At 37.2% G+C, this 25,488-nt stretch overlaps 1 protein-coding gene across 5 annotated transcripts in view; it reads left to right on the top strand.

Moving 5' to 3' along the window:
* LOC135080609 (ETS-like protein pointed) overlaps window positions 1–22,970 on the top strand; it is a 154,304-nt gene extending 131,334 nt beyond the window's left edge. For 4 of the 5 annotated variants that reach the window (XM_063975285.1, XM_063975286.1, XM_063975289.1 and 1 more), the window contains 5 exons: window positions 18,874–19,134; window positions 20,182–20,337; window positions 21,052–21,170; window positions 21,641–21,798; window positions 22,587–22,970. In XM_063975285.1, the coding sequence (XP_063831355.1) occupies window positions 18,874–19,134; window positions 20,182–20,337; window positions 21,052–21,170; window positions 21,641–21,798; window positions 22,587–22,650 (758 nt within the window). In that variant the 3' untranslated portion in view covers window positions 22,651–22,970. The remainder of the gene's footprint in view (window positions 1–18,873; window positions 19,135–20,181; window positions 20,338–21,051; window positions 21,171–21,640; window positions 21,799–22,586) is intronic. The other variant, XM_063975287.1, reaches the window with a different exon arrangement.
* Window positions 22,971–25,488: the final 2,518 nt, after the last annotated feature.

The following is a 25,488-nucleotide window of genomic DNA, read 5'->3' as shown; positions in this document are numbered from 1 at the left end:
GCTCTACCATTTAATTAGTGCAAAGGTTAGGTGTGCAGCAAAAACTGCCTGTCTTTTGATGTCAATCCTTAAATATGCAGTATAATTACAATGCGGGCCTCGGGTTATTTACGTTGTCGCTTTGACAGTTCTGGATGAGCTACACCCGAGTCGTTCAGATTTATGGAGAGTTTTCAGTGTTTTTATCTAAAAAAGATTGTTTACGTGGCACTTCCGTCGCCTGCCGCAGCCGATACGCTGCGAACGCTTTATTGTTTACACTTAATGTAATTCAAAGCAGGGAATTCCTTGGTAAATTGTATTTTTAAACGGAGTCGGAGGGAGTGACGCGGTTTACTCGGTGAATATCGATTGCTTCGGCTTATTTCAAGATTGCGTTTTTGCGATCGATATTGCGCGGATGGCATGCGTAACGAGGCCTTTCAGTCGGCGACTACTTTAGGTGCAGCCTAGTATTTGAATTTAAAAGATTCGTTATTTCTCAGTATTGTTCGCTGGTTTCCTTTTCAATGGCACATGAATTAAACAGAGTTGTTTGTGATGTTACTCGTGTACGACTTTACCTATTTTGTGGCTATACATAATGCAAAATAAACTGACGTTTCGTCTCATTTCAACTGACTCTTAACTGTGAATATATATTTTTGCTAACCTCTTCGCGTTTTCACACACAAGTAAAAAGTTGATATTTCTCTCCAATTATTTGACATTATTTAACTTTTCACTTATGACTCCAATAGTTTCTGCAATCTAAATTGGATTGCCGACGTCATTTCTACTGCGATTAGTCGGCAAATGCGATGGGAGATTGTCGCGCAGACAATATCCCGCGTGTTTATTTCCCGCGCATTTGTTCAAATATGGAAAACTCATTTCCCGCGCCATTTCCCGCCGCGCGCGCCGCTAATTGCATTCCGTGCTCCTGCACTGTTCCACTGGGTTGCGAGTGGTTAATATATGCACGTACTTGCATGGTGATGTAAGTACGATTACGAAAATAATGGATGCGTACCTATATAAAATAAATTATAACATTGACACTGACGTGATCTTTTATATCAATATAATTTATAGCGTTTAAAAGTACCTACAAAGTGAAAAGTGGAGTTGCAGAAGAAAAATTTTATAGTCTTCAGTTGCTACTGATGTTTGCATGGCATTGTACTATTGACCATTTATTTATTATAAAAAAATATTTTATTCAACTTTTACTCTCTCTACCGATCGTAATCATCATACAATGAATTTCGTATTTATTATGCGTAGAACATTACTTGACTACACTCATGGTTAACAAAAAATCGGCGTCATCTTCCAACGCGTCGAAAACGCTTCCTCCGGTAGACAATGGCCTCTATATCCGGTAGCACACGTGCTCAGGTACCTATTATCCTGAGGTAGCTCGTTCGGCCCCGTCCCGGGTCACAAAGGGCCCACCCCGCTGTAATTTGACCCGATTTTGGCAAGACGCCGCCCTTCAGCTCGTGCCCTCCCATCGGATCCTAGGCCACTCGTAGAAACGATCACATCTGTACGAATAAAAGATAAGATCCATTGTCAACATCCTGTTGCTGACTTGCCGAATCGTTCGATAGTCATTTGTCATTCCTTTTATAAAGCAGAAATGTCATGCTTTTTGCATATTTTTCACAAATATTGATGGGAATTGCAAAGAAAAATCGATGGGATTAAATATAGCATTAAATGGTATGGGGAAGATGGGATACAAATAATCAAATCAAAGATGAGATCGTGTAAAATTCTCACAAAACTCCGAACTAACCGAGATCTTAAGTTCAAATGAAATGAAATTTACAGTAAAACAAAAACGCATCGCAAATCAACAAATTAGTTTTTTGTTTAATTCAAGATGCAACCGTCATTAGGTAAATTTAAACAGCGATCATGGGGCTACTCGTATACTAAATTTAAATTCAAGTTGTTTCCAAGTCTCGTCGCGGTCGCTATCAAACAATGGGAATCAACGTCAAGGTCGCGCATGCGTCAGTATTATTATTGTAATTACCATGTACGTTGTAACGCGGGCGTGCAGCGACTGGCGGAATTTATTCCCAAGATAAAAACCTAATGGAAGTGTAGCGGCGTCGTTAAAACTGTAGAATTAAAAAAAGAAAGTTCCAGACCCTTTGTATGTTTTCACACATCCAATAAAATTACCCATATAAGGGGAACTACATGCTTGAAGATAAGTTTTTTGAATAGTTTCAAGATGCATTGTCGTGGATTTCAATTTATTTGACAATAAAGACAGAATCCAAGGTTCTGTTTCATTAAAACGCGATAAGCATTACCGCCCGTCATTGCTATTGCCTAGTCCATCATACTTAACAATTTAATCTCAAGTACTGATTAGTTTTTTATTACGCTATTGAAAACAATACCCAATGCGGTAAGAATTTCAAAGTTGCGAGTAATTTTAACTTTACGCCACCAAAACGCCACAGAGATGCGTTTAAATCTTCTTATTAAATCATGGGGGAAAAGCTCGTTTAAAAAAAACTGAAGAAAAAAGCGTATCATTTTCGGAACATAATTCTGAAGCTACTCAATTAAAAAATTGAAATAACTATTATATCAAAGAAAATTAACATTAATAACATAAAACATTATAAGCCAAGGCTATATTTTCTTCGAAGAATTAAAATAAGTGGTGAGTTAATAGTTTTCTATGATTCAAGAAAATAGATACAAGGCTAACGGCTCATTTTACGATCTGTAGCCGACTTGTCTACCTAGATTGTTATGGGCAACCGCTACCATTAATTAATGTCTTATTCTAATCAGTAGTTACTGGTATGGTCTTGTGTACTTTATAAATCATAGTGAAAATCGCATTATACCAGAACTTTTTTACATGGTGTTCCTTTTTAAAAACCCCTTAATTGATATTTAAAATATGGTTAAACTTTATAAGATTTATTCATAATCTCATAATTTGAGTTGGAAAATTATGAAGAAAGACTTTTTTCCATCTTTCAAAAGTACCAAAGTTACGGTTGTGTCGCCAGTCGCATTCTTGTGGCTCCACCGCAGCGACCCAGCAGTTAAGTAGGAAACGCGATAAATTACAAAGAGCATTGTTGGTGCTAAAAGAAAAACTGTGTATCGTCAGCTCAACCGTGTAATTCGTTCAACTCGGTTTTTATGAACCGAAAACGCGGGTTTTTACCCAAAATTCACACACAAATTACTTAACTCTTATTCGATTCTTCAGCAGCGTAAGTAAACATTTGCAACTCCTGCTTGTTTTCCTTAAAAGATAAGCAACGGGAAAATATTAGTAGAGTAAATATGAATTATTTATTAACTTTATTTACCTTCTACGCAAATATGCTGATAAGTAGCACTAATGAATGTTGGTTGACTTAATAACTTATTTTATGTACCTACCTATTGTATTGTTGGCATTAAAACACCTTATTCCTTTATCTTGTAAATCTTATTTCTTCTTTTTGTTCATGATGTCGCCTTCAGACAAAGGTAACCGAATTTTTTGTGAAATTTCTTATCCCCAGAAGCAGAAGAAAGTGTATTTAAGACAAATGTAATGTCTTTTCTGATAGCGTTAGCCGAATCGTCGCTGAAACTCCATAATCTGCGAATGTAGAGTGCTTTCATTTGGATAAAAATGTTACCGTCAAAATACATGTCACATTAGGCTATAGTCACCCGATCGTTCAGGGCCCGTGCTAATTTTCATGATACCCATCGGGGGGTTAGCAAAAAATCAACGGTCGCGCAACAGTTGGCCCCGCAGCAGGTGGCGCGACAGGTCGCGTTGAGTTCGGCTCTCGCTCGGGAATCGTCGGCTAACATCGGCTCTTATTTTCCACGGCCGCCCTCTCGGTCCGCCCGAAAGCTCAGTCTGTGGTTAGGCGCGTACCGACTTGGTGCTACGAACGCGCGACGCTAAGCTCCGCAATCTCCGCTCACAATATTGCGACGCGAATAATTTTCCGTTCCGATCGATTGCGTAAACTAAATAAAATATAGATTTTCGTTAACTTTTTTTATTATTTATTTGGAACTTGAAAAAAGTTTTTTTCTTTAATCAGCTGTGTAGTGTTATGAGGCGTTAAGTGCGTGACAGTGTTGCCGGCGGAACGGTCGGTCCGCCATGCTCCTGGTAGAGGCGCCGCGCGAAGCCGCCGTGCCTCCGTGCGCGGCGCCCCTGGACCTCCCGATGTCCACCATCACAAAGCTGAACTTCACGGACTACAGTGCTAAAGTGAAGCCATATGACGCGCCCGTAGACCAAAGAGACTCGAGGCTCAACTATGAGCAGGCGCTCGCGAGTGTAGCCAGATTAAATTTCGAACAATCAGTTTCTAATACTGGAAAACTACATTATGACCAGAATCGGCTCGCGTTCGACCCCTCAATGGACAGCATGTGCGACACGTCATATCTTTTACCTACAGGTTTGACAATGATTTTAAAATTCTGTCTTCAAAACACTTTAACCAATTTTTTGAAACTGTACCAGTGCCTGTAGATGAAGACACGTTTGCTTTCAATTCGATGTTATGCTGGCTTTATCCCAAGTTACTTAAAAAACTATAATATGAGACTTATCAATTCTAAATTAATTTAAAAAAAACATTGTCCCGTCTTGCTAACATAAAACTTTATTTTCATTTTTCATGCCATCACATTGCATTTAATATTGTAAATAATTGTTAGCGAATAATATGTGCTTCAGTTTATTTTCCTTTTATTCATGGTCTGATAAAATAGTAACCTAGTAAATTAACAGTTAATCGCACATGAATTGTAACAACGGTCAATTAATGTTGTTTATTTCAATTCATTTAATTATTACTCATCCATTGCCTACTTACAGTCCTGATTATTTTGTAAACAATGTTCTTTATAAAGACTTTCTGAACTGAAAAAGCTTAGATTAATAAAACCTAGATAGATAGTCAGTGCACGAAAGGTGAGGCAGCTTTTAGTAAGCCAGAATGGCTTACCCGTAAACGTCACATGAACTGTCAAAGTGAAAAATTGGTAAACACGTCCGACGAATTTTAATTAAATAAGACGGTTTGGGCTGTGAAAGGGTGTCTAAATACATCAGAAAAAGGAAAGAAAGTGACCAGTGTTACATTTCATAAGTAAGTACTACAATTCGACGCGTATTTTGCTTGAATTTGGCTTTCAAAAATTAAATACGGGAATGATACCAGTAACAAGAAAATTTATTTCCCAATTGTTCGCCCTACAAATACACTTCCTTTTTTATGAAATCGAGACTTTTAAGTCGATTTATGTTATTGTAATTAAGTAGGTTCTTTGAATTCAATAAATAAGTAAGTACATGATGCGTTTTGTTTTTGTTAATTATAAAATAATTAAAAACGTATTAAAAATTTCCCTACTTTCGGGAAAATCGCCTTCACTGTCTACACTCCCCAACAAAATTGACACTAATGACATAAGATTTTTGCCTCACTCTTGACGAAGCGTTTGTATGAAGACTATCCATCTAGGTTTTATTAATCTAAGTGAAAAAGTAAAAAAGTAGCCGTAAAATGTAGTAATTAAGCAAGAAACTGCATATCCTTAGACGCGACTCTAGCATTTTCTTTAAATACAGGATGCAATAAATTAGAAAAAGCACGCAAACACTATAATTGTTGTTAATGAATATTTCCCAGCGGTTTTACTATTGTGCAAATTGAATAACCCGTATAACGTTAAATAATCAAGTAGTAAAGTAAATGTCTCAATAATAAACAAAGTTATCCATATAACTTTAAGCAACAAATGAAACGGTAACGCAAAAGCTCGGTCACAGATACCTGCTGACATTTCGAGCGCAGCGTGAATTAAAAAAAGCACTTGTAATAAATAAGCTCTGGTTCATTCAGATCTCTCAAGCTTTGGCCGGAAGCACTTTCGCCGCCGCCATGTTGGATCCGGCGCGAGCGGGCTGCGCGGGCGCACCTCGCCACTTCCGCCGCGTGACGCGCATATAGAGCTTTGCAGTATTGTCACATACGGCCCATACATTTGCATGTTAAATTACGTGGAAATCATTCAAATTATACGTCCATTCATGCTCCATGAAAAAATGGCAAACTTCTATTTTTTACGAAGCTTTTAAACTTCATAGAATAGACAGATTCAATCAGAAATAATCTAACAAAGGGACACAATGTCATAATCCCTTCGTAAAGTTACTTGTGTATTAATACATACTTTATTGTATTATAACACTTCTTTATAATAGCGTTAATTTGGCCGTATTTAAATTCCAAAGTTAACGAACTGGAAGAAAATCGTAAAATAAGAAATAAAACGTTTGATACAGGTAGGGTTGCCAGGCGTCCGGATAAAACCGGACATAGTTAGGCTTTTTGATTGCATGTCCGGCCAAAATAACCGATGTCCGGCCTGTCCGGCTTTTGTTAGGCTTTTTATTTGGCTGCCGCGCCAGGCGAAAGTCGAACCACAGAATAAGGCACGCACGCATCAGGACGTTAGGCAACCGATGATGATAGTACTCACTCGTGAGCTCACTAATTACACCCCCCACCCCATAGTCCGGCTTTTGTGTTTTTGGACCTGGCAACCCTAGATACAGGGTTAGAGCATAAAAATATTTTCTACGTCTATTTTAGTCTAACGAAGTGCCTGCGGGCGTATCTTGCGGTATTATGCCGGTGACTTATAAAACTTATAAAATTTCTGCAATAAAAAAAGTTAGACGAGTGCAATTGATAGATCTCTAGTGCTGAAATCGTTTAGTCTAAGCACGTAGTTAGGTGTATGAATATTTATTGAGTCGAGTTAGATATAATCGTTGTCTTGTCGCTTGTCGGTGTTGAGCGGAGGAGCATAGAGTGGCCATCGCGAGGCTATAGGTAACGGTGCAGGTCGCTGACCCCCGATAATCGCTTCCTTCCTTTTGTGGCGCCGCAAATCTCGGTGCTAACGTGATCGCAATCGCAACTAGTCACAAATATTGTTGGAACAAAACGCGATAATCACACATCAGTATGAGACGAACATAAGTACGGACCTTTTTCATGGTTGGAATGAGTGTTTAGTAAAGCATAGTCTACAAGTTATATCTTTGAAATAAATCATAGAAAGACACAATAACGTACATTTAAGTACACTTCAGATGCTATTTATTTATTTAATATTTTTTTTGGTTTACTAGAAATTGTTACATTGATGCTTACACAGTATACATACAGCCATAGTGGTAATAACTAAATGCACAATTAATTTAAGATAAACACTTTTTTCCTTTTACTGAAGTCTTGCTGTTTTATTAATCTACATTAACAAAATTTTAAAATTACCTTTATTTAAAAATACGCAAGTTTTTTTTTTCAACTGCTTACAGTCAGTTATTTGATTTAGATCCGGTCTAGGTTACATACCTGCCTCGTAAGGGCCTATTCTTTTACCTTGTAAGAAGTGCAATACATAAAAATAAATAAATAAAAAAACGTTTATTGCTTTTTACATATAAATAGTCTGTATCAGCTCCTGACTTACTGTCATTGAATGAAACGTATAACTTTGATTTATATCGCGTGCGTCGACATAGAGACAATAAATATATCATACTCCGTACACAATGTTGTATTGAATTGTCCATTTGATATTACAAATGGCATCAAGACTATGTTGCTGTTATGTTCTTGTTCGATTGACACTTATTTTTGAGGGAGATTTAGTCAAAATCTTCAAGGCAAGAGTGAATAGGCACTTACAAGGCAGGTAAATGGACCATCTCACTTAACATCATGTGCATGTGGATTGAGTGATCCTTGCTTCAATCTTAACAAAAGTCGAGGAAGGTTTAGTTAAAATATGTTAAAACATTGCGGTGAAGTAGTGTGATTGCAGACAAATAGGTAACCTGCTTTGTTTTGCATTAAAAAATTGCGAATAATATTTTAGGACCTTAATTAGGCAAAATAAAAATACAAACTATTCTTAATTTAGTTGCCATTCTGTAGCGTATGCGCAGAACAAATGGAAATATTTTCCTTTCATTAACCTTTATTAATTAGCGGCATCGATTAGCATGCAGGCGTTAAGGTGTAAACAGCGCGTTAGACGCACCTGTCTAACGCAGATGCGCGGGCGACCGCAGCGGTACCGGACTTATGGCTAGGTCACTTGTTTAGAATTTACATTATTCAATTCATTTTATCGCTACGTCTTCTGGATATGATAGATGTAAGGATATTTATAAAAAGTAATAGTACCTACTTATTATCAAATGCAAATTAAAATTCTTTGTATCGGTTTCATGCATGTTGCGATAAGGATTTTTTTCAAGTAGGCAATTAGGTAAATAGTTGTGGTAGACAATCCCCGCTCTGTGTAACAATGACTAAAACTTAGTGTTATACCTATTAAACTACGTATTCAAATTCAAACTATTTTATATTTGTATCAATTTAAATACTTTTTCCCTGAATAAAACAAAGTTATCTAGCTAGACTATCATCCCCTAGCTAGGGGAAAGTACCTTTTACAATATAATTATTAAAAAATAAACCTTAGCTTCGTGTTTATATTGTACTTCGGATTATACTCAATATTAAAACAACCCATTTTGCTTATGAGCTTACTTTCGAATATTTCTCATGGGTATTAAAATAGAAAAGACCTAGAAAAGGCCAAGCTATTTTTATATTATTTTGCAAAATATGTTGAACGTAAAATTAATTTTCCATTTGAATATTATTCATATTTTTCCGATAAAAAGTCGTGGCAGGCAATGCATTATAAAATGCCTAGACTAAAATAGAAAAAAGCTTCCATAGACGGTTGCCCAAGACGTTATTCAGGTATCCATGAATATAATTTCCATCAATGAACAAAATTCCTATTGTCTCAGTTGTCTGTGGTGCGACGTCACTATTGTCTCTGGCATCACGTCGCGCCGTTCATTCATAAATCCATATCCTGACTTCCGGCCGGGCCCGTCTGGTTTGCGCCATTCAAACTCTTTAATGAATCCTTTCCGAGAATCGTAGAACGGCGGAATCCACTTTAATCGACACGTCTGAAGACCTAGGCAGATTAAAGTACTAGTCTTAATGCAAATGACTTTATGGAAAGTTATTAAAAAGTTTTAGTAAACTAAAAAATTTTTTTCCTTTCGTACTACGTTTGGATCTTTGAGAAATAATCCTAGATAAGATTTTCAAGAGTCTCAGACTTAAAATGGTATTTACAATGTGTTTTTTCTAGAAAAAAGTAACACCTCAAAAAGCACAGTTCAAAGGCCACTAAACAGTGCGTGTAAGCCGGTGACAAAAGTTGTATAACGGTGACGTCAGAGCCTCGGATCACGTACCATTGAAGCGCCCGCGCCGCTTCCGTCGCCCGTAGCGCCGCTACATCCTGTCTGTGTTTTATGTCTTATTGCTTTTCCCTTGCCGTCTTTTCCGTGTTCAGGTTAAGTCAAAGATCGAGTTGAAATAAAACATGTGTTGCGCATTAATGTCCAAGCTGACGCATCAGTTTGATAATGTTTCGCATAACATCTGAAGACTTGAATGAATGAGACTTCTGCATTTGCGAAACTTACACTATTCTTTATAAATAGACTCTTCATTAAACACTAAAATAAACACTCACCTTTTACAGTCGTCTAAAAAATATAAAAAGGGTGTTCCTACATAAATTATTAATTTAATTTTTAAAAGCATTTTCTATAAGCTTTGCAATTTGATCCCTTTCTGATGAAGCCATAACTTTTGTACTTATTCGCATAATATAAAATATTAAACTTTTAATAAAGTTATTACTATTAATGTTAATCCCTAAAGTTAAGCTTAACCGCAATTGGATACCCATAAGTCGAGCAAATCGCCTTTTAAACATTTTATGAAGCTAATAACGTACTGCTCGAGTTGCCTGAACGTCAGGTGGTGGAAAAAAACCCATAAAAAGCACTCTAGGCAACATCTTGAATATGTAACATCATGTCAAGTAATTGAATCAGCTGACTCGAGCAAGCCACGCAGTCGAGCTCACAAGGGGAAACTAAGTAGGGTGTACAGGCTCGCGATAGTAATCGCTGATGTTCAACTACATATTAGTAAGACCATGTTATGGTCAGTACATCACGTCTACAACCGTTGTATAGTCTCGAAAAACGAGCTTCTTTGTATCATAACACATCCGACAACGGATTGACTCCGGACACTACTACATACAAGTCAAAATATCAGGACTATAGTTCTTGCAACTCACGAAGGCTAGTGAGCTTTTCTTGTGTGTACGGATACATGCACATAAGTTCACATAACGATAGTGTAATGTCTATCAAAACTTTTGAAAAACGAATAGTAGCGAGCCACCACACATGTAAACCTCACTCGCCTTCGTGAATTGCAACAACTATACACGTTATTATGGTCTGAAATAAAATTGAGATGCATTGCATTTTGTTTTTTAGCTGACAGTCATTTGTTTTTCACTTTCAAGTCATCGTATCACTGGGGTCCACAGCGTTAACAACTGACAGTCAATTGTCTTTCCTGATGACGTCATCATATCAGTTCCATTCGTGTAATCACACGGCGAGTGACGCGGGCCGCGGCCGCCCCACATCGCGGCGCGTTTTTGTAACGACCGCGGCTCGTGCGCAGGTGGCGGTGCACCTGCCGCGCCTAAACCTATAGACAGCATACGGCACTAGATTTACTATTTGTTGTTGTCATAAGCGAGCAATTTAACTGGTTAGCCTTACCACAGCGAAACTCCAAACTAAATATTTTTCAGGTTAGAAAAAAAAGCTCAATTTTCTTGAACAATTTTGGATTTTGCTTTGGTTGAAAATAGATAATTACGTACATTTTTCCTGTAAATATTATTTTACTTCATTCATAAAGTGCACAGTCTAGTCGCGCACAATTCTATGCTCCATCAAGTCTAGACAAACTAATAACAAAGCTTCTGCAATTACCCAATGAATACTGAGCTTTTATTGCCAGTGCGTTTAACTTTTACGACTTGAGCCGCACCAGAGTGCAGTTAGACACTCCATCGATAGGGGAGAGGGGGGCAGCTTTGAACAATTTTCATACTTTATTAAATATCTTCCAAATTTGAACGATTTCATTAATTTTTTCTTCCTAGATAGAGGTCATGGTTATCACACAACAAAATAATGATGTTCTTCTTAATTATTCATGAACGCTTATTAAGATATTTAGATTTTTGCACAGACCTGTAAACGTTCAAAACTGCCCCGTAGTCGGGGCAGCCTTGAATACGCCTGGGGCAGTTTTGAATTAGTATTTTTTTCAATGAAATAAAACTGAATATTTATGAATGTGTATTTTTAAAATAATTAATAAACAAAATTTTAAATGATCAGTGTCATTTGGGATCAATTTAACATGTTTATTTTATTTTACATCACTCTGTACAAAGTAACACAAAACATAGGGATATTATTAAAAAAAAAGTAAATATAAGATATATCAATTAACTAAATACTAATAAACTTTCTGTTTAATGACACATCAAAGACAAAAATGCATAATTTAAAAAATATCAATCAACTACTAAAACTAGCTTTTGCCCGGACTTCACCCAGCTTGAAATTTTATCTGTCACAGTAAAGCAATCTGCTTATTTTTTATGTAAAAACCTTCTACGAAGTATTAGAAAACTTAAGGTTTCATAATACCACTTAAAAAAGAAAATTTATAAAGTTCAAAGGTGCCCCAACCAATTCGTTCAAAGCTGCCCCATGGGATATTTCCAGAAAAAAACATAAATTTAATAACGGAACATACTTTTATATCGCAATTTCTTATCAAATCTTCATTGAAACTATTTAAGCTTCCATATAGTAAACAAACCACTCACTATTTTATAAAACTACGTCCACAAAATCCTTAGAACCAAAATAAAAAAGTGCGAAATTGGCAGTCAAAAACTAAAAACCACTTTTGCCGGTTAACCTACAGTTAGATATTAAAAATGAGATGTGACGGCTATGCGCATCAGTGCTGGCAATATAAATTATGATTTATACCATTGTAGCCTAAACCAGTGATTTTTTAATTCATTTGTTCTAAGCTGCCCCTGTCCAAAGCTGCCCCCCTCTCCCCTACTATTAACTTTTATTCTTATTTATTCATTGTTGTAGCAGAAATGTTTCAACTCACCGAGATATTTTTTTTTTCGTATATTCCATAAAGGACAGGCTATGGTCATAAAATCATACAGCCTAGCTCACAGCAACCTGTAGTGTCGATGTTATACTCATATCAACAATCCCACTGGCATGAAAAAAGACTTGAATTCCCCCTTCAATACTATTCAAGCGGCCTGTGTCGTTAGTCTTTTAAATCCGAATTAACATCTGCCGCGACAGTTTGATTATAAATTAATGCTAACATAATATTCGACCGGATATTATTGTAAGCAAGAATTATTTCTGTAGCTAAAAAGTTTCAGCTCGATAATTTCTAAAAGACGTAGGTAGGAGTTGTTCGGTATAAATAAAAGTGTACGAGCGATTATTTGGCTCAATGTACGCAATTTTATTAGTAATAAATATCGGTGGGTCTGGTGTTTATCCATTACGTATCAGATGAAGGAAGACTATCGGAACTCTGTTAAACTCTCTTCTCCTCTTAATAAATAAACTTAGGACATTAAAAATAAGATATCAGTCGGACCTGTCCTTAACAGAAAACTTACTTTAAACTGAAATGTTGCTGAATGATGATTACTCTACTCATATCAATGTTGTTGACTCATACTCTAAAAATTTTGAAAATACATGCAATATTACGAAAACATTTGAAAAAACCGCCTGCTACTCAATAAAATAATAATCAGGAAAACTCTACATGACAAAGCGCAGTGTCAACGTGACATTAAAATATTTACCACTTCCTGTCGAAAGATGTTCCAATTTTGAATTTGATTTAAAAGTCACTGCTGACAGGCATTTCCTTCTATTTTCAAATATTGTTTCTTTTCCCACGAATATTTTCAAACTATGCTGAATGTCACAATCATTTCCCTGAAGACAAATGATTTTCATCTCTATTTTTTATGTTTATCCCATCACCTGAACTTCCTAGTGAGTATTAAAGGCATTAAAAGACAGATAAAATATATAGTTTATACAGATAACGAGGACTTTTCATTAATTAATTAATGAGGTCAGAGTATTTATGTCAAAGCAGCGCAACGGTCGGCGCGCGAACGACATCGACTGTCACCCAGCGTTCACCTGCGCCCGGCATTGCTTCTAATTTTAAAAATTCATATTTCGACTTCCGTTCTCAAATGGGAATTGGCGCGATCCACTTGAAAGTTATTCGTGGCAAACAAATTAAATTATCTAAATTAGCAGAAAGCCAATGCAAAAATATTCTGAGCTAGTTTTCTATGAGTGACGATAGCAAGCTTAATAGATGTTCAAAAATGTAAAATAACAATTCTGAAAGTTCATCGTAACCTGAAGTGAAAATCATGCTCTTTATTTAACTATATTTCATTTTACGTACATTTGCTTAGTTAATGACCTATGTTCTTTCTACCTAATGTTTATCATCAATAGGTATTTACACTTATTTGTTTAGCTTCATGAATTGAGTAGGTGAGCAACAAAAATAATATCTAACTTTAAATAAATAGGTACTCGCATAATTTCAACTTTAAGCGCTAAAATTAATTTCATAACCCGAACTTAGTTGCCAAAAACAAAAAAAACAACCAGTTTGTCATCAGCGCCATATGGCAGGCTTAGCGCGTGCTCGTCCAAAAAAAGAACGAACATTTTCGCGGGTCTCGAGTTTCGGCGGACATGTTTAAAAGTAAAAAGTCGCGCAGCTGCCGCGGGGTCTAAGGTTACTGTCGCATGTGCTGCCGCAGGAATTCTTGCACGTTATTAAAAATGATAAAGCGGTCCCGAGAAGTGATTAATTCTGTATTCTTCAGTTGTGAGAAGATGATTCGAAATGATCAGCAAAGATACAAGTACGTTTTTGTTTACAATTCTGAAATTGTAGTTATGGCAGTAAAATAAGTACAGAATTCAATAAAACTTTTCACTCAGAATTATTAAGAAGCTAACATACCTGTATGTAGCTCTAAGTAGGTACGTATTACTTGTCTCATTCCAATTAATTTCAAAAATTATACTCGTAGGTAAAGACCAATTAACACACACCCTAACTATATTATATCTTGTGTATAGTGACGAGGTAAGGTATCTAATAACATTGTCTGCGCTCAAAGAAATATGGGAAACGCTTATTGAATTATTCATCTGTGATGAATATTTTCGCGATATAGCAAAGATATGACGCCCGTAATGACTGGAGTAGGACTATTAACATTGTTGCAAATAATTTCAGTACAATTGTACAGCGCGTGCGCAATTGTTAAATTACAGGTTAAGTCGATGACCGTTGAATAATTACAAATGCAGCTTTTTAAACCGTAAATGTGTTAGTCAATGATATAAATTACACATCTTTAAATGTAGAGTCGCTATAAATGGGCACATTAACAAGACTGAGATTTGCTTGATTAAGCTTTTCATACGTATTTAATCTCACAAGATGCAATCTTGATTGCTAATGTAAGCCGTAGCTACCTATAACACCTATTATGAATATTCGCAGACTAATTCAGTTTTTAGGATTGGGTTTTCCCCAAACACAAAAACGAGATGTTGAATGTCAATCGCAACTGGCTGAATAGATTTTATTCCTTTGCCTGAGACTCGGTCGAGGCAAAGGAGTAAAATCTATTCAGCCAGTTGAGGTGTTCTGCGCCAATGGAGGAGTAGTGGCGCGACCTTTCGACCTGCGCGCGAGGCGTGGCCGCGCCCGATTGGCTCGCCCCGCCCCCCGCCGCGCCCCACGCCTCCTCGCGAGAGCGCGCGTTTCGTACCAGATGAAACTCCTTTGTACCACAGATTGTGTATCGTTTTATCTATACGATATGACCAATAATACCAATATGCCAATATTGTTTGGGACTTCGAGGTTGGGTGGAGTGAATGAGTCGTTGTAAAAGTATGAGATGAGTTTCGTTTTTCATAGCTGTTTGAGAAAACTTGTAATGATGTATTAGCTCCTAACTAAATCCAATTGGAAAACTTACACAATGTTGAATTAAGTTATACAAAATGATATTAATCATTTAATTGTTACAATAATACCTACGTAAAATATTTATAAATACAATAGTAAGATAGAGTCATCATAATAAATAACATACAACAAAGATTAATATCTTAGTTTGTAAGGATATTCTGAAAATAATGTCATAAACACTTAATTCAATTAAGTAATTAATCTAACGACTCAAGACATCAAAGTGACCCGTCAGGCGATTCTTTGGTTAATTAATTTTAATCAGACAATTATGAAACCCTTATAAACATAGCAAAACGGAAACAATTTCTTCTCATCTAATTTACTTTGTAAGTGGTTTATCCTCTATTTAGTACAAAGAACGCAAAGCTATTTTGAGTCAGTAACTCACAGTCACAATGCGTTGAGTGTGTCCTCTAGCGCGGAAGGTCGCAGGGTCAGCTCCCGGGAGTGCTTTTTCTGTTTCCTCACAATTTATTGCTCTTGTTTTAGAAAAGCGAGGACTTGTAATTAGCCACTTTTGCTTCATTAAAATATTTCTATTTGTTTCACTGACAGCCGCGTGATTTGTTCGCGCTTTGTTGTTTATTTTCTGACGTTTCTGTAGTTTGTTACGCGTGAAACTACATTGAACGTGTTTTCAACTTAAAATGGGGTGTTAGTTTCGCATTGGAATGCCATTGTGTTTTAAATTATTTTACTATTGAGTTCGCTTCAATTAAAACTAATTACTTAACTTCAAAAGTTTTACAGGACGTATTATCAAGCGTAAAACTTATGCCAACTTGCTCTTTTATTATTTGAGAACCCCTTGGCCTGATATATTTATCATCTGTTCGCGTACCAGCCTACTCTACTATTCCACCTGCACTAGCAAGTGCAAGTCCGCGGGGCAAATATAAGTAACATTGAATTTATTAAGCATTAGGATTTGTATTCACTTTTTCTTTTCTGCATAGTTTAAAGTTTCTTTAAATCCTGCTTAAAGTTACAGCTGGAAAATCTATTATTTAGTCATTGTTTATTGTTATTACATAAAATATTCTAATTCACTATAACTTTCATTAACTAACTGAAACAATGTCACAATAGCAATCTTATCTACCACCATCATCCGGCGCCGAAGGGAAATGAATGGATGTGTACATCTGACATTGTAACTTCGGCTCATATCGCACTTCCCACGAATCGTAAATATTTATGTATTAGGGGGAAATAATTGACGTTTGTAAATCATACCTTATTAATATTCAAATGCTTAACCACGTAAGGGATTTTTAAATGCCCTATTTATTATACAGGGTTCAGCACTTTTTTAAATTATGTACTCAATTCTCGAAGGAATAGTTGAGGTAGAGAAGGAAAAAGTAGGCCAAGATTAAACTCATGTACAATCGAAAGAAACAGCAAAGAACGTGTGCTAAAGGTGCTGCTAGCAGAGTCCACGGATGCGTGAAAATTGCATCATCGACAAGAGCAAAGTTCTTCAATAATGAATGAATATTACTCGATTTACAATAAAAAATAAGTCGGAAGCTTTTCAGGGTGGACTAAATTTATTTTTCATTGTATAACAACACATAATTAATTACTGAAAGCTGCCAAAGTGTCTTTTTCACCATTCGCTTCTATTTCGCTGAACTCTTCGCTTAGGAATATTCCGTTTCGGCTCGCGCGCTCGGATAGCGCGTGACGTGTCACGGCGAGCGGTCAGCACTCGCAGACAATAGCGCGCGATTACTGACCCCGCGCGCACGCCGCACGCACACTAGCAAACATAACTTACATGCACCTATTGAGTGATCGCTGAAAATATCATAAAGGTCAATTTATAGACCCACAAGCAAAAGAAAACTCAAAAGCACATGGAATAATGACTGAAAATATCACAAAGGTCAACTTAATACACATATTAAGCAAACACAAGTACAAATATCGCTGTGAAAGGAGCTACTTTGCAACAAAAATGGATAGTCTGATCTGCTGTCGACTGTACATGTAAAGGTGCATGTAGCACCAAATGATTGATGACTGAAAATATTAAAATGTATATTTATAGACACTCCAATTTCGCATGTGTTTCAGTTTCTATTAACAATGCAAATTACGTCGTATTTATGGTACCTACTCTACATGTACTTTGAAACAGTTTTTATGGTTGAGATATTTTTAAAAGTTTCCATAACATTCACATGTGACCATATCTCTGAATCATTACAGACACTTGAACAATAATGAAATTGATAAAAAGCTTTCCCCTTTCGTAGCACGGTGTCTAATACGTTGATGTCGTTTTAACTACGACTAGGTTACTAGTGGTCAATGCTACGAATACTTTGTATGCACGATAGCTATTTATGAAAATTACATGGAAACCATGAATACATTATTGCATGGAACTATACACGTCCATACCTTAATAAATTGCCAATACAATAACTCATAACGATCACATTCCCAAGTTTTTGTAAGTACCTACAGACTTATCTGAATTTATATAAGTTGTTACAATCTCGTACCAGCCATACACACACATTACCTACAACTCCTCAACGCACATAGTTGTCCATTTTTTCTGAAGCGTGAACGCCACAATGTTGTGGATAAAAAAAAATCTCACCCCTTTCTTGCAACAGTTCTTTATTGCTGAAATCTAAATCGTTTTCCAAACGAGACCCTCAAATAGCAAGTTCATAAAATTGTGCATAGGTGAAAAACGAAGGTACTCCACTTCGAACATGTCTTTTAGCCTTTTCTTGCAACAGTTCAATATGGAGCTGCAAAACATCTTCCAAACCACCCTCTTGCAACAGCTCTCATTAACAAGCTGAGACATCGAAATCGTTTTCCAAACGTCGTTGTGCATAGGTGTGGGTGTACGCGGAACATAGAGACTAAATTGACGATGTCTTTCACCCTTTTCTTATAACAGTTCAGTACTGAACTGAAACATCTTTTTCCAAAGCAGACCCTCGAATTCGAAATTCGTACAGTAATGTTGTGCATAGGTGTGGGTGTACGCGGAACATAGAGACCATATTGACGATGTATTTCACCCTTTTCTTGTAAAAGTTCAGTATTGAACTGAAACATCTTTTTCCAAAGCAGACCCTCGAATTCGAAATTCGTACAGTAACGTTGTGCATAGGTGTGTGTAGCAGAACAAAGGGCGCGCCGTGAACCGCGACGGTCGCGCTCCAGCGCCGCCCGCGCCCGCGCACGCCGCGATTGTCCTGATTTGTTTTACCGACGGCTTTTTGTCTGACACCATAACGTGTGCTGTTAAAAAGCCAGACGACTTTTTTAATACTTCGTCCGAATACGTTTTCATTAAGATCTAACCTTGGACGAAGATCTAACTTGTAGGCGTTGACAAATGATTGAGACTTCTTTCAAATTGCACGTTAGTTGTCTTATGCACTAAATAAACGTATCTGATATTATAAAACCTTAAATCATATTTTTAATTTTGACTTCTTGTATTAAAACATCATTGCTGTTTTAGTTTAGAAACTGTTGCCTGTTCTGCTATTCCCTTTAATCAAGAAGGTAATGTACCTAAAGCTTGGACAATCGTAACTGCAATGCAAGGCCTAAGGCCCGTGAAAAAAAACGTTTGTGAAATATCGTCATCAACATAAACAACTCAGCTCATGTATAGGCCTCCATTTAATTAAACAAACTAAAAAAGCATAATTACTTTGTTGATGTATTGTCTTTATTTAATTTCCAGGCGGGTACACAACAGGAGGTCCCCGCGAGACCCCCGGCTACGGCTACACGGAGGCGTCGGGCGCGCAAGGAGCCCCCGCGCCCACGGCCGCGTCTCCTTTAGAGGAGTACTACCAGCCGGAGTACCCCGCGCCCCCCACCGCGCCGCCCGCGCCCTCCTACCTGGAGGACTACTACCACCACCCGCACGCGCACACGCAGCCGCTGCTGCCGCACGAGCCCAAGTACCAGCCGCACGCGTACTCCAAGCCCTATCCCAGAGGTCAGTCATAATTTTGTTACTTCATTCACATGCCTAACTAAAGCTCTGTGTCCACTTAGTGCTCAGGCTTGCTTCAGGTTTCTTCACTTAAGCGGCTCGGCCAAATGAGCCGCTCATTTGCTTGCGAATGCTCAAGTTGATACAAGGCTTTGATCCATAAATGTGTCTTGGCATCCGACAATAAGAATCAACCCCGATCTATTCTGCGCCACCTCTCGCCAATTATCGACGTGGAGATCGCGCAGGTCCTTAGCAACTACGCCTCCCCAGTGTTATTTTGGACCCATTCTAGTTAAAAATAACTAAATAGCGAGCACGTTTCTCTCCGAATCGGAAATGTTCCGATATATCCTATCATCATTAAGTTCCACTATCGAATATAGTAATAAATAAGTATCTTAATATCTAAGCAAAGGGAAACCTCTTCCAAAAGTAATTCACAAAGTTCAAAAATAACCAGCAATTAAGTGCGGACCGCGGCGACCAATTAGCGCGCTGCAACGCGACGCCGGCTAACAGACAGATGAAAGATCCAACTGTTAACGAGTTTGTCCCGAAATCTGATCCGGACATTAATTTAGCACAGCGCTCCTTTCATTGTTGTCGTCGGCCCGCCGAGCTGGAAATTGTTACATTCATTCCAGACATTTTTGGCAAATTCATTCGTTATTTATACGAGACATTCAGTCTTTCGACATGATGTTTTACAAGCACATTTTAGAGATCATTAACTTCTCTATATCTGTAGTATTGAATTCATATCCGTATAAGATTGAGTGACTCTACCTACATCACGCGGTCATCCCTTACTTTCGGCGTTTAAATATTCTCTTTTACACTTTTACCACTAGCTTTTCTATGATAGGTAATTCTATGTAGAGTTATAAGGCTCTAAGGTCATCTAGTTATTCCCAACGCACTTGCGCTCTCAATCTTTAGGTAACATCATCTATACATACGTCTACCAAAAAGTCAGCTAAATGCGACCTTAATAACACCAATTCTTTACATATCTTTAATGTAATAAATTCTTTTCTCTTATCCCAGGAGCGGGCGGCAGGTACGGCGGCGAGGGCTACGGCGAGAGCTACGCGCCCGAGTACGGCGGCGCGTGCGCCGAGTGGGCCGAGTGGCCGAGCGAGCAGCACGCGCTCATTCCGCAGGACAAGCTCGCCTACCCCGCCTCGGGGCCCTGCTTCACCGGTGCGTGTACACTACTAAACTCACTATAGTTTTTATACCTACGTAAAGTTATGTGGTTAATCTTATTGATGATTTTAGACGACAAATGTATGGGCTGATCGTGACTTACTTGACTTGTCCTATGTCCCCTAGATGGGGCAGAGGGCGTCCACAACAGTCCTCCATCTCGTTCGGTCTTGAGCTTCGCGCTTGATCTCGCTCCAAGTCTTGTAAATGCGATGCGTGCAAATTCGATAAAATGCCTCGGTAAAAATTTATCGTAACGCGGTTAGGTTAGGTTAGAGCATCTTATTTTCCCTTATGACGCAGTATTGGACATAAATAATGAAGTATCATGTAAACACTATACACTACTTCATTGCTAGTTGTACTCGTATGCCTTGACTTGTTCAATTAAAATAACATTGTATTTAGACCTTCGCCATAATTTATACATTCGTAGCACGTAGTTGCTACGATGGTGCTACGAAAAATCGAACGGCCTAATAATGTCACAAAATCACTGCAAAAAGTTTCAAGACTAGTTTATAGAAAGTGACTTCTAAAAAAAAGTATCGCAGATCCTGAAATAGAAATAGAAACATTTATTTGTGTCAAGAAGCAATAATAATCTATCCTTCTTTAGACTCCTTTTTTGAGACAAAATCTAACGTTAGTTGTTCGAATGGCGCTGTGTCTAGTATATCGTAAAGCAACTGTACATGACGTGCGCAGGTTCAGGGCCCATCCAACTATGGCAGTTCCTGCTGGAGCTGCTCACCGACAAGAGCTGCCAGGGCTTCATCTCGTGGACCGGCGACGGCTGGGAGTTCAAGCTCACCGACCCCGATGAGGTACGTTGTCTTTGGTTTTGAATTTGGAATTTTTTGAGCTAAAACAAATGAGCTACATAGACGTTCGATAAGCATTCTTTTGTTTTTTTTTCGACTACTTAATGACTGAATATAAAGCACTTCAACTTCTTTTGTACAATAGCAACCATAGAATAAAATAAAGCACAGCAATTAAATAATAATTGAACATTTGCGTTGGCGAGGTGCAATAGGTAATGGATTACAAAGTTTCATAAAACTTTTTTCATAACTTTTGTTCGTAAATGATGTCAATGATGTAACTTTTCAATAAACAAGTAATAAAAACTTAAAAGTTATGCTTCGCTTCTTATAAATTAATGATTTATCGTGTAGCGAGTTAGGAATTATGTTTTTACCCGACTGCGCCAGAAAAAGCGTTTTGTTTTTCGAGAGTATGTATGTATTTTGTAAAGATAAGTTGATAATGAAATTCCATTAACTCGATGCAGGTGGCAAGGCGCTGGGGGATCCGCAAGAACAAGCCCAAGATGAACTACGAGAAGCTGTCGCGAGGCCTGCGCTACTACTACGACAAGAACATCATCCACAAGACTGCCGGCAAGCGTTATGTCTACCGCTTCGTGTGTGACCTGCAGAGCTTGCTCGGGTAAGAACTTTACGATTTATGTGGTTTTATACTTTAGATTTTAGATCCAGCTGCAAACTGTAATGAGCTAAACCCAAGCGGGATTAATGACTACATTTGAATATGAGTGTTTATTAAAGGGATTATGGTTCTCTACCATAGTGGAGGAGGATCATAGTCCAGCTGTGGAATGTAAAGGGCTGTTAATGATAATGATGACATTTGTATGTGGAACTTGACATTCACCGGTTGGGTTTTTATTAGCGGTCAAGAGGTAGATCCTGGCTACACAGGAATTGCAACGAGAGGTGGGAATAATCCCATAACCCTAGGCGGGGAAAAAGCTAGCGCGAATACTCGCCTTTTTTTTTTCTAGACTTCATGCGTACCTACCTAGTTTCAGTAAAGATGTGTACTTTATCTAACTCAAGTGAATGTGGTGTGTGCTGATGTGCTATAGGCTAAATCAGTGTTTTATACTGTTTCAAGTAGAGTACGAATTAATTCCAATTATTTCAGTTTGTTTCTTCCTGGTGTTCATTTAACATAGAGAGCAATATATAAGTGTTATTTCTATAGAATATTTCTTGTCAACTTTACTTTAAAATTTATTAAGGTACACACGCCTAAATGAATGCGATAACATTATACATTACCCTACATTACCTAATTACATACATTTTCCTGAAAAACACCTCTGTTGCGCGAAAATGAACAAGTAATAAAATATAATGAATTGCACATATGAAACCGATTTGAGTTTACTTATAAACCAGACAACATTCTAACGTGATATTTTTATTTCGCAGTATATCACCGGAACAGCTGCATGCGATGTATGAGCCCAAAATGGAGAAGAAAGACGACGACTGAGAAGAAGCGCGCCGCCACCCACCCTCACTCGACACACCATACGATGTACTTCGACCAGCTCTATCAATCTCTTCGCATACAACACTTCGTAAAAACGTGTGACGATTAGCTGTCTAACAACCATGTTTATATGAAAATAAATACTTGCGAATAAAACACAAGACAGCTTGCGTTGCTCGCTTTTATGAAGATTTTTCCGACTGAAATGAATTTACACAAAAAATACCGTACATCCTTGTACTTGTTGCCAGTTTTCGATTTCACTTTTCAGCTGCATTATGTAGACCAAAAATATTATTAAAAAATCATCAGAAACATGGTACCTACATAATACCAGAATATTTAATAAGATACACGATAATTTTAAAACACGTATCGATACGATTTTGAACTCGTGAACTGAATCTTCCTATCAGTTAGTCGCGTTTGTATTTAATCTAAAATAATAACTACTACAACAGGTTCTTTAGCTTTGTTTGTATGAAAACTTTCACCTAATAATGTCGGATTTGATCTCATACACAACCACCAGTGGATTTTATATTATTAACTACTAACCCATACTCAAGGTTCTATTTCATGAGGGGCTGCTCAGCGAGCGATAAACACAGTTTCATCAGTTTGTCAAATGCCGCAGGTATTGCTAACGAGTCCTTCGCTGTATCGCTCGCGTGCACGCCGTTTCACAACACAATTTTATTACTAAGTACCTACCTACCAGAATAACCAACGGTGCCTTAAATTTGCTGTTATTGTTCGTTTTTGCAGAAAGCATTCATTATCATTGTTTTAATGTGGTAAGCGCCAGTATTATGAGGCACTACATCTATTTAATGATATTACTTGTAACGAATCGTAGTCAAGTGCCACAAAGGTACTGCATCTTTGGTATCTACCCCTGAAATTAAAAGTCAATTTTGTCGAAACTGAAAACTTTAGTGCTAAAATAGAAAATTTCGGCTATAATTTTAACGATAACTGTAAATATAAGTTAATTTTGTTACTTTATAAAAATAATTAGGTATTATATTATAATAGGTAATAAGTGTTGTATGTTTGATTCGCAAATTGTTGCAATATGCGGTTAAATTAATGCATAGTTAAAATGACAGAAATAGAACGATTTTTAAATATTTAATACCCAAAAGTCCAAAGATTTTTTAATCTAAAATTCCCACCAATTGGTAAACATAGGGGAAAGTAGTACGAGATGATCCCCTTAAGCGGGAATCGCTGTAAAATACATATTTTTCAAGGTAAACCAAAAATAAAGACGATTACTACTAGTATATTTATCTATCCAACTTTACTTATACTCAAAACCAGAAATTAATTGAGGTTTCATTAAAATATTTAATTTTTTGCAAAACCTTACTAAGTGATCATCTTGTACACCCCTGTGGGTAAGATGATCCCCCAGGTAGGGGTAAGATGATCCCTATGATTCTATTCTATGATTTATTCTTTTCTGATTGTACTCCTTTCGGAGTACCTAATTATGCGAACAAATCGTTAAAAAGTTAGAAAAGAAAAACATTTACGAATTAAATAACGAAAATAACTTATTCTTTCTTAGTACCTGCTAAAAATAAATTAAATAATTTAAACGCTTTTTGGCTGGAGCTGTGTTGCATATATCACAAATAAATTCACCTGCTTCATCACCCTATACCCCAGCACATGCTATATGGCCCCATTTTCCACTTGCATAACATTTTATCCATCCTTCACCCTTGGTATCGCTTGAAAACTTTTCTGTTCAGTACAGCCACTCAGTATCATCTTCTTCAGACTCAGGTGAGTTATATGAAGTTCTCTTTCTTTAATTTGACTTCCCTTTACCTACTCCATTGCCTTTTTTGTTTTAATTGGCAGGGATCATCTTGTACATATAGGAAGGGATCATCTTGACCCAAGTCCCACTTTTTGTTAAATATTTGCTAAAATAATCTACAAGTACGCGGCCATGTTTTTATGGCCAAAATATTAAAATTAAACATAATAGAAAGCCTAAAGACAACAGTAATTACATTTAACATTGTTTGAATAAAAGTAACATAAGCTCAAAGTCATGCCTATTTTAGATCAGAAGTACACAATTTTTCTTTTTTCTCGTCAAATTCGATGTATCGCTCACCTCACCATTACGATTTGACTGAGGCGGGAAGGTATCCAGAGCTATGTTTTACCAGTGAAAGAAACTAAATGACGTTAGTGGTTTCAGCACAATCGCGAAGGATCATCTTACCCCAGGGGATCAACTCGTACTACTTTCCCCTATCGTTAAATTACCAAAGGGGACTTCTCATCTGTCTTTTATTCCAAAATTTCATTTTCCTCATTTAAGTTTATTGAACATCGACACCATCGCCAGTGCAAACAGTTTCACTGAGAATATCCAAACTGCAAACGAAAATGTTAACAACACCGGGTGACGTCACTTGTCGCTGATCTCGTGGTAAGGGATTGTATGTCTTACTAGTTATGAAATTAATTAGTTGTATTATTTTCAATTTTTGTAGATCCTAGCATACACCGAAGATATTTCGATAAGTTTTATTTTGTAAAGGTATTTCTCCTCCATCAATATCATACTTTTTTGTCATGTGCAATTCGGTCGGTGGTTTATTTTTAATTTTTTCGTAAGGTGCTGTTTTCTTAATTTTGAGAAGTCGAAATTTTGTTACAAAAAAGAACAATGTCTTCCCCGTCATCAATTGTAGGTCTAATGTATACTCCATAAATGCGTAAGTTTGTAAGTATGGTTGATTCGCAGTTACAATACCTATCTTCGAGCCCTATTGTTGTTGATACCTACCGCGATGAACGTTCAATGCC

The sequence above is a fragment of the Ostrinia nubilalis genome, chromosome 18 (assembly GCF_963855985.1).
Source record: "Ostrinia nubilalis chromosome 18, ilOstNubi1.1, whole genome shotgun sequence".
Lineage (NCBI taxonomy): Eukaryota > Metazoa > Arthropoda > Insecta > Lepidoptera > Crambidae > Ostrinia > Ostrinia nubilalis.
The sequence above is the reverse complement of the archived record's forward strand: the minus strand, read 5'-3'. Positions and strand labels throughout refer to the sequence as shown.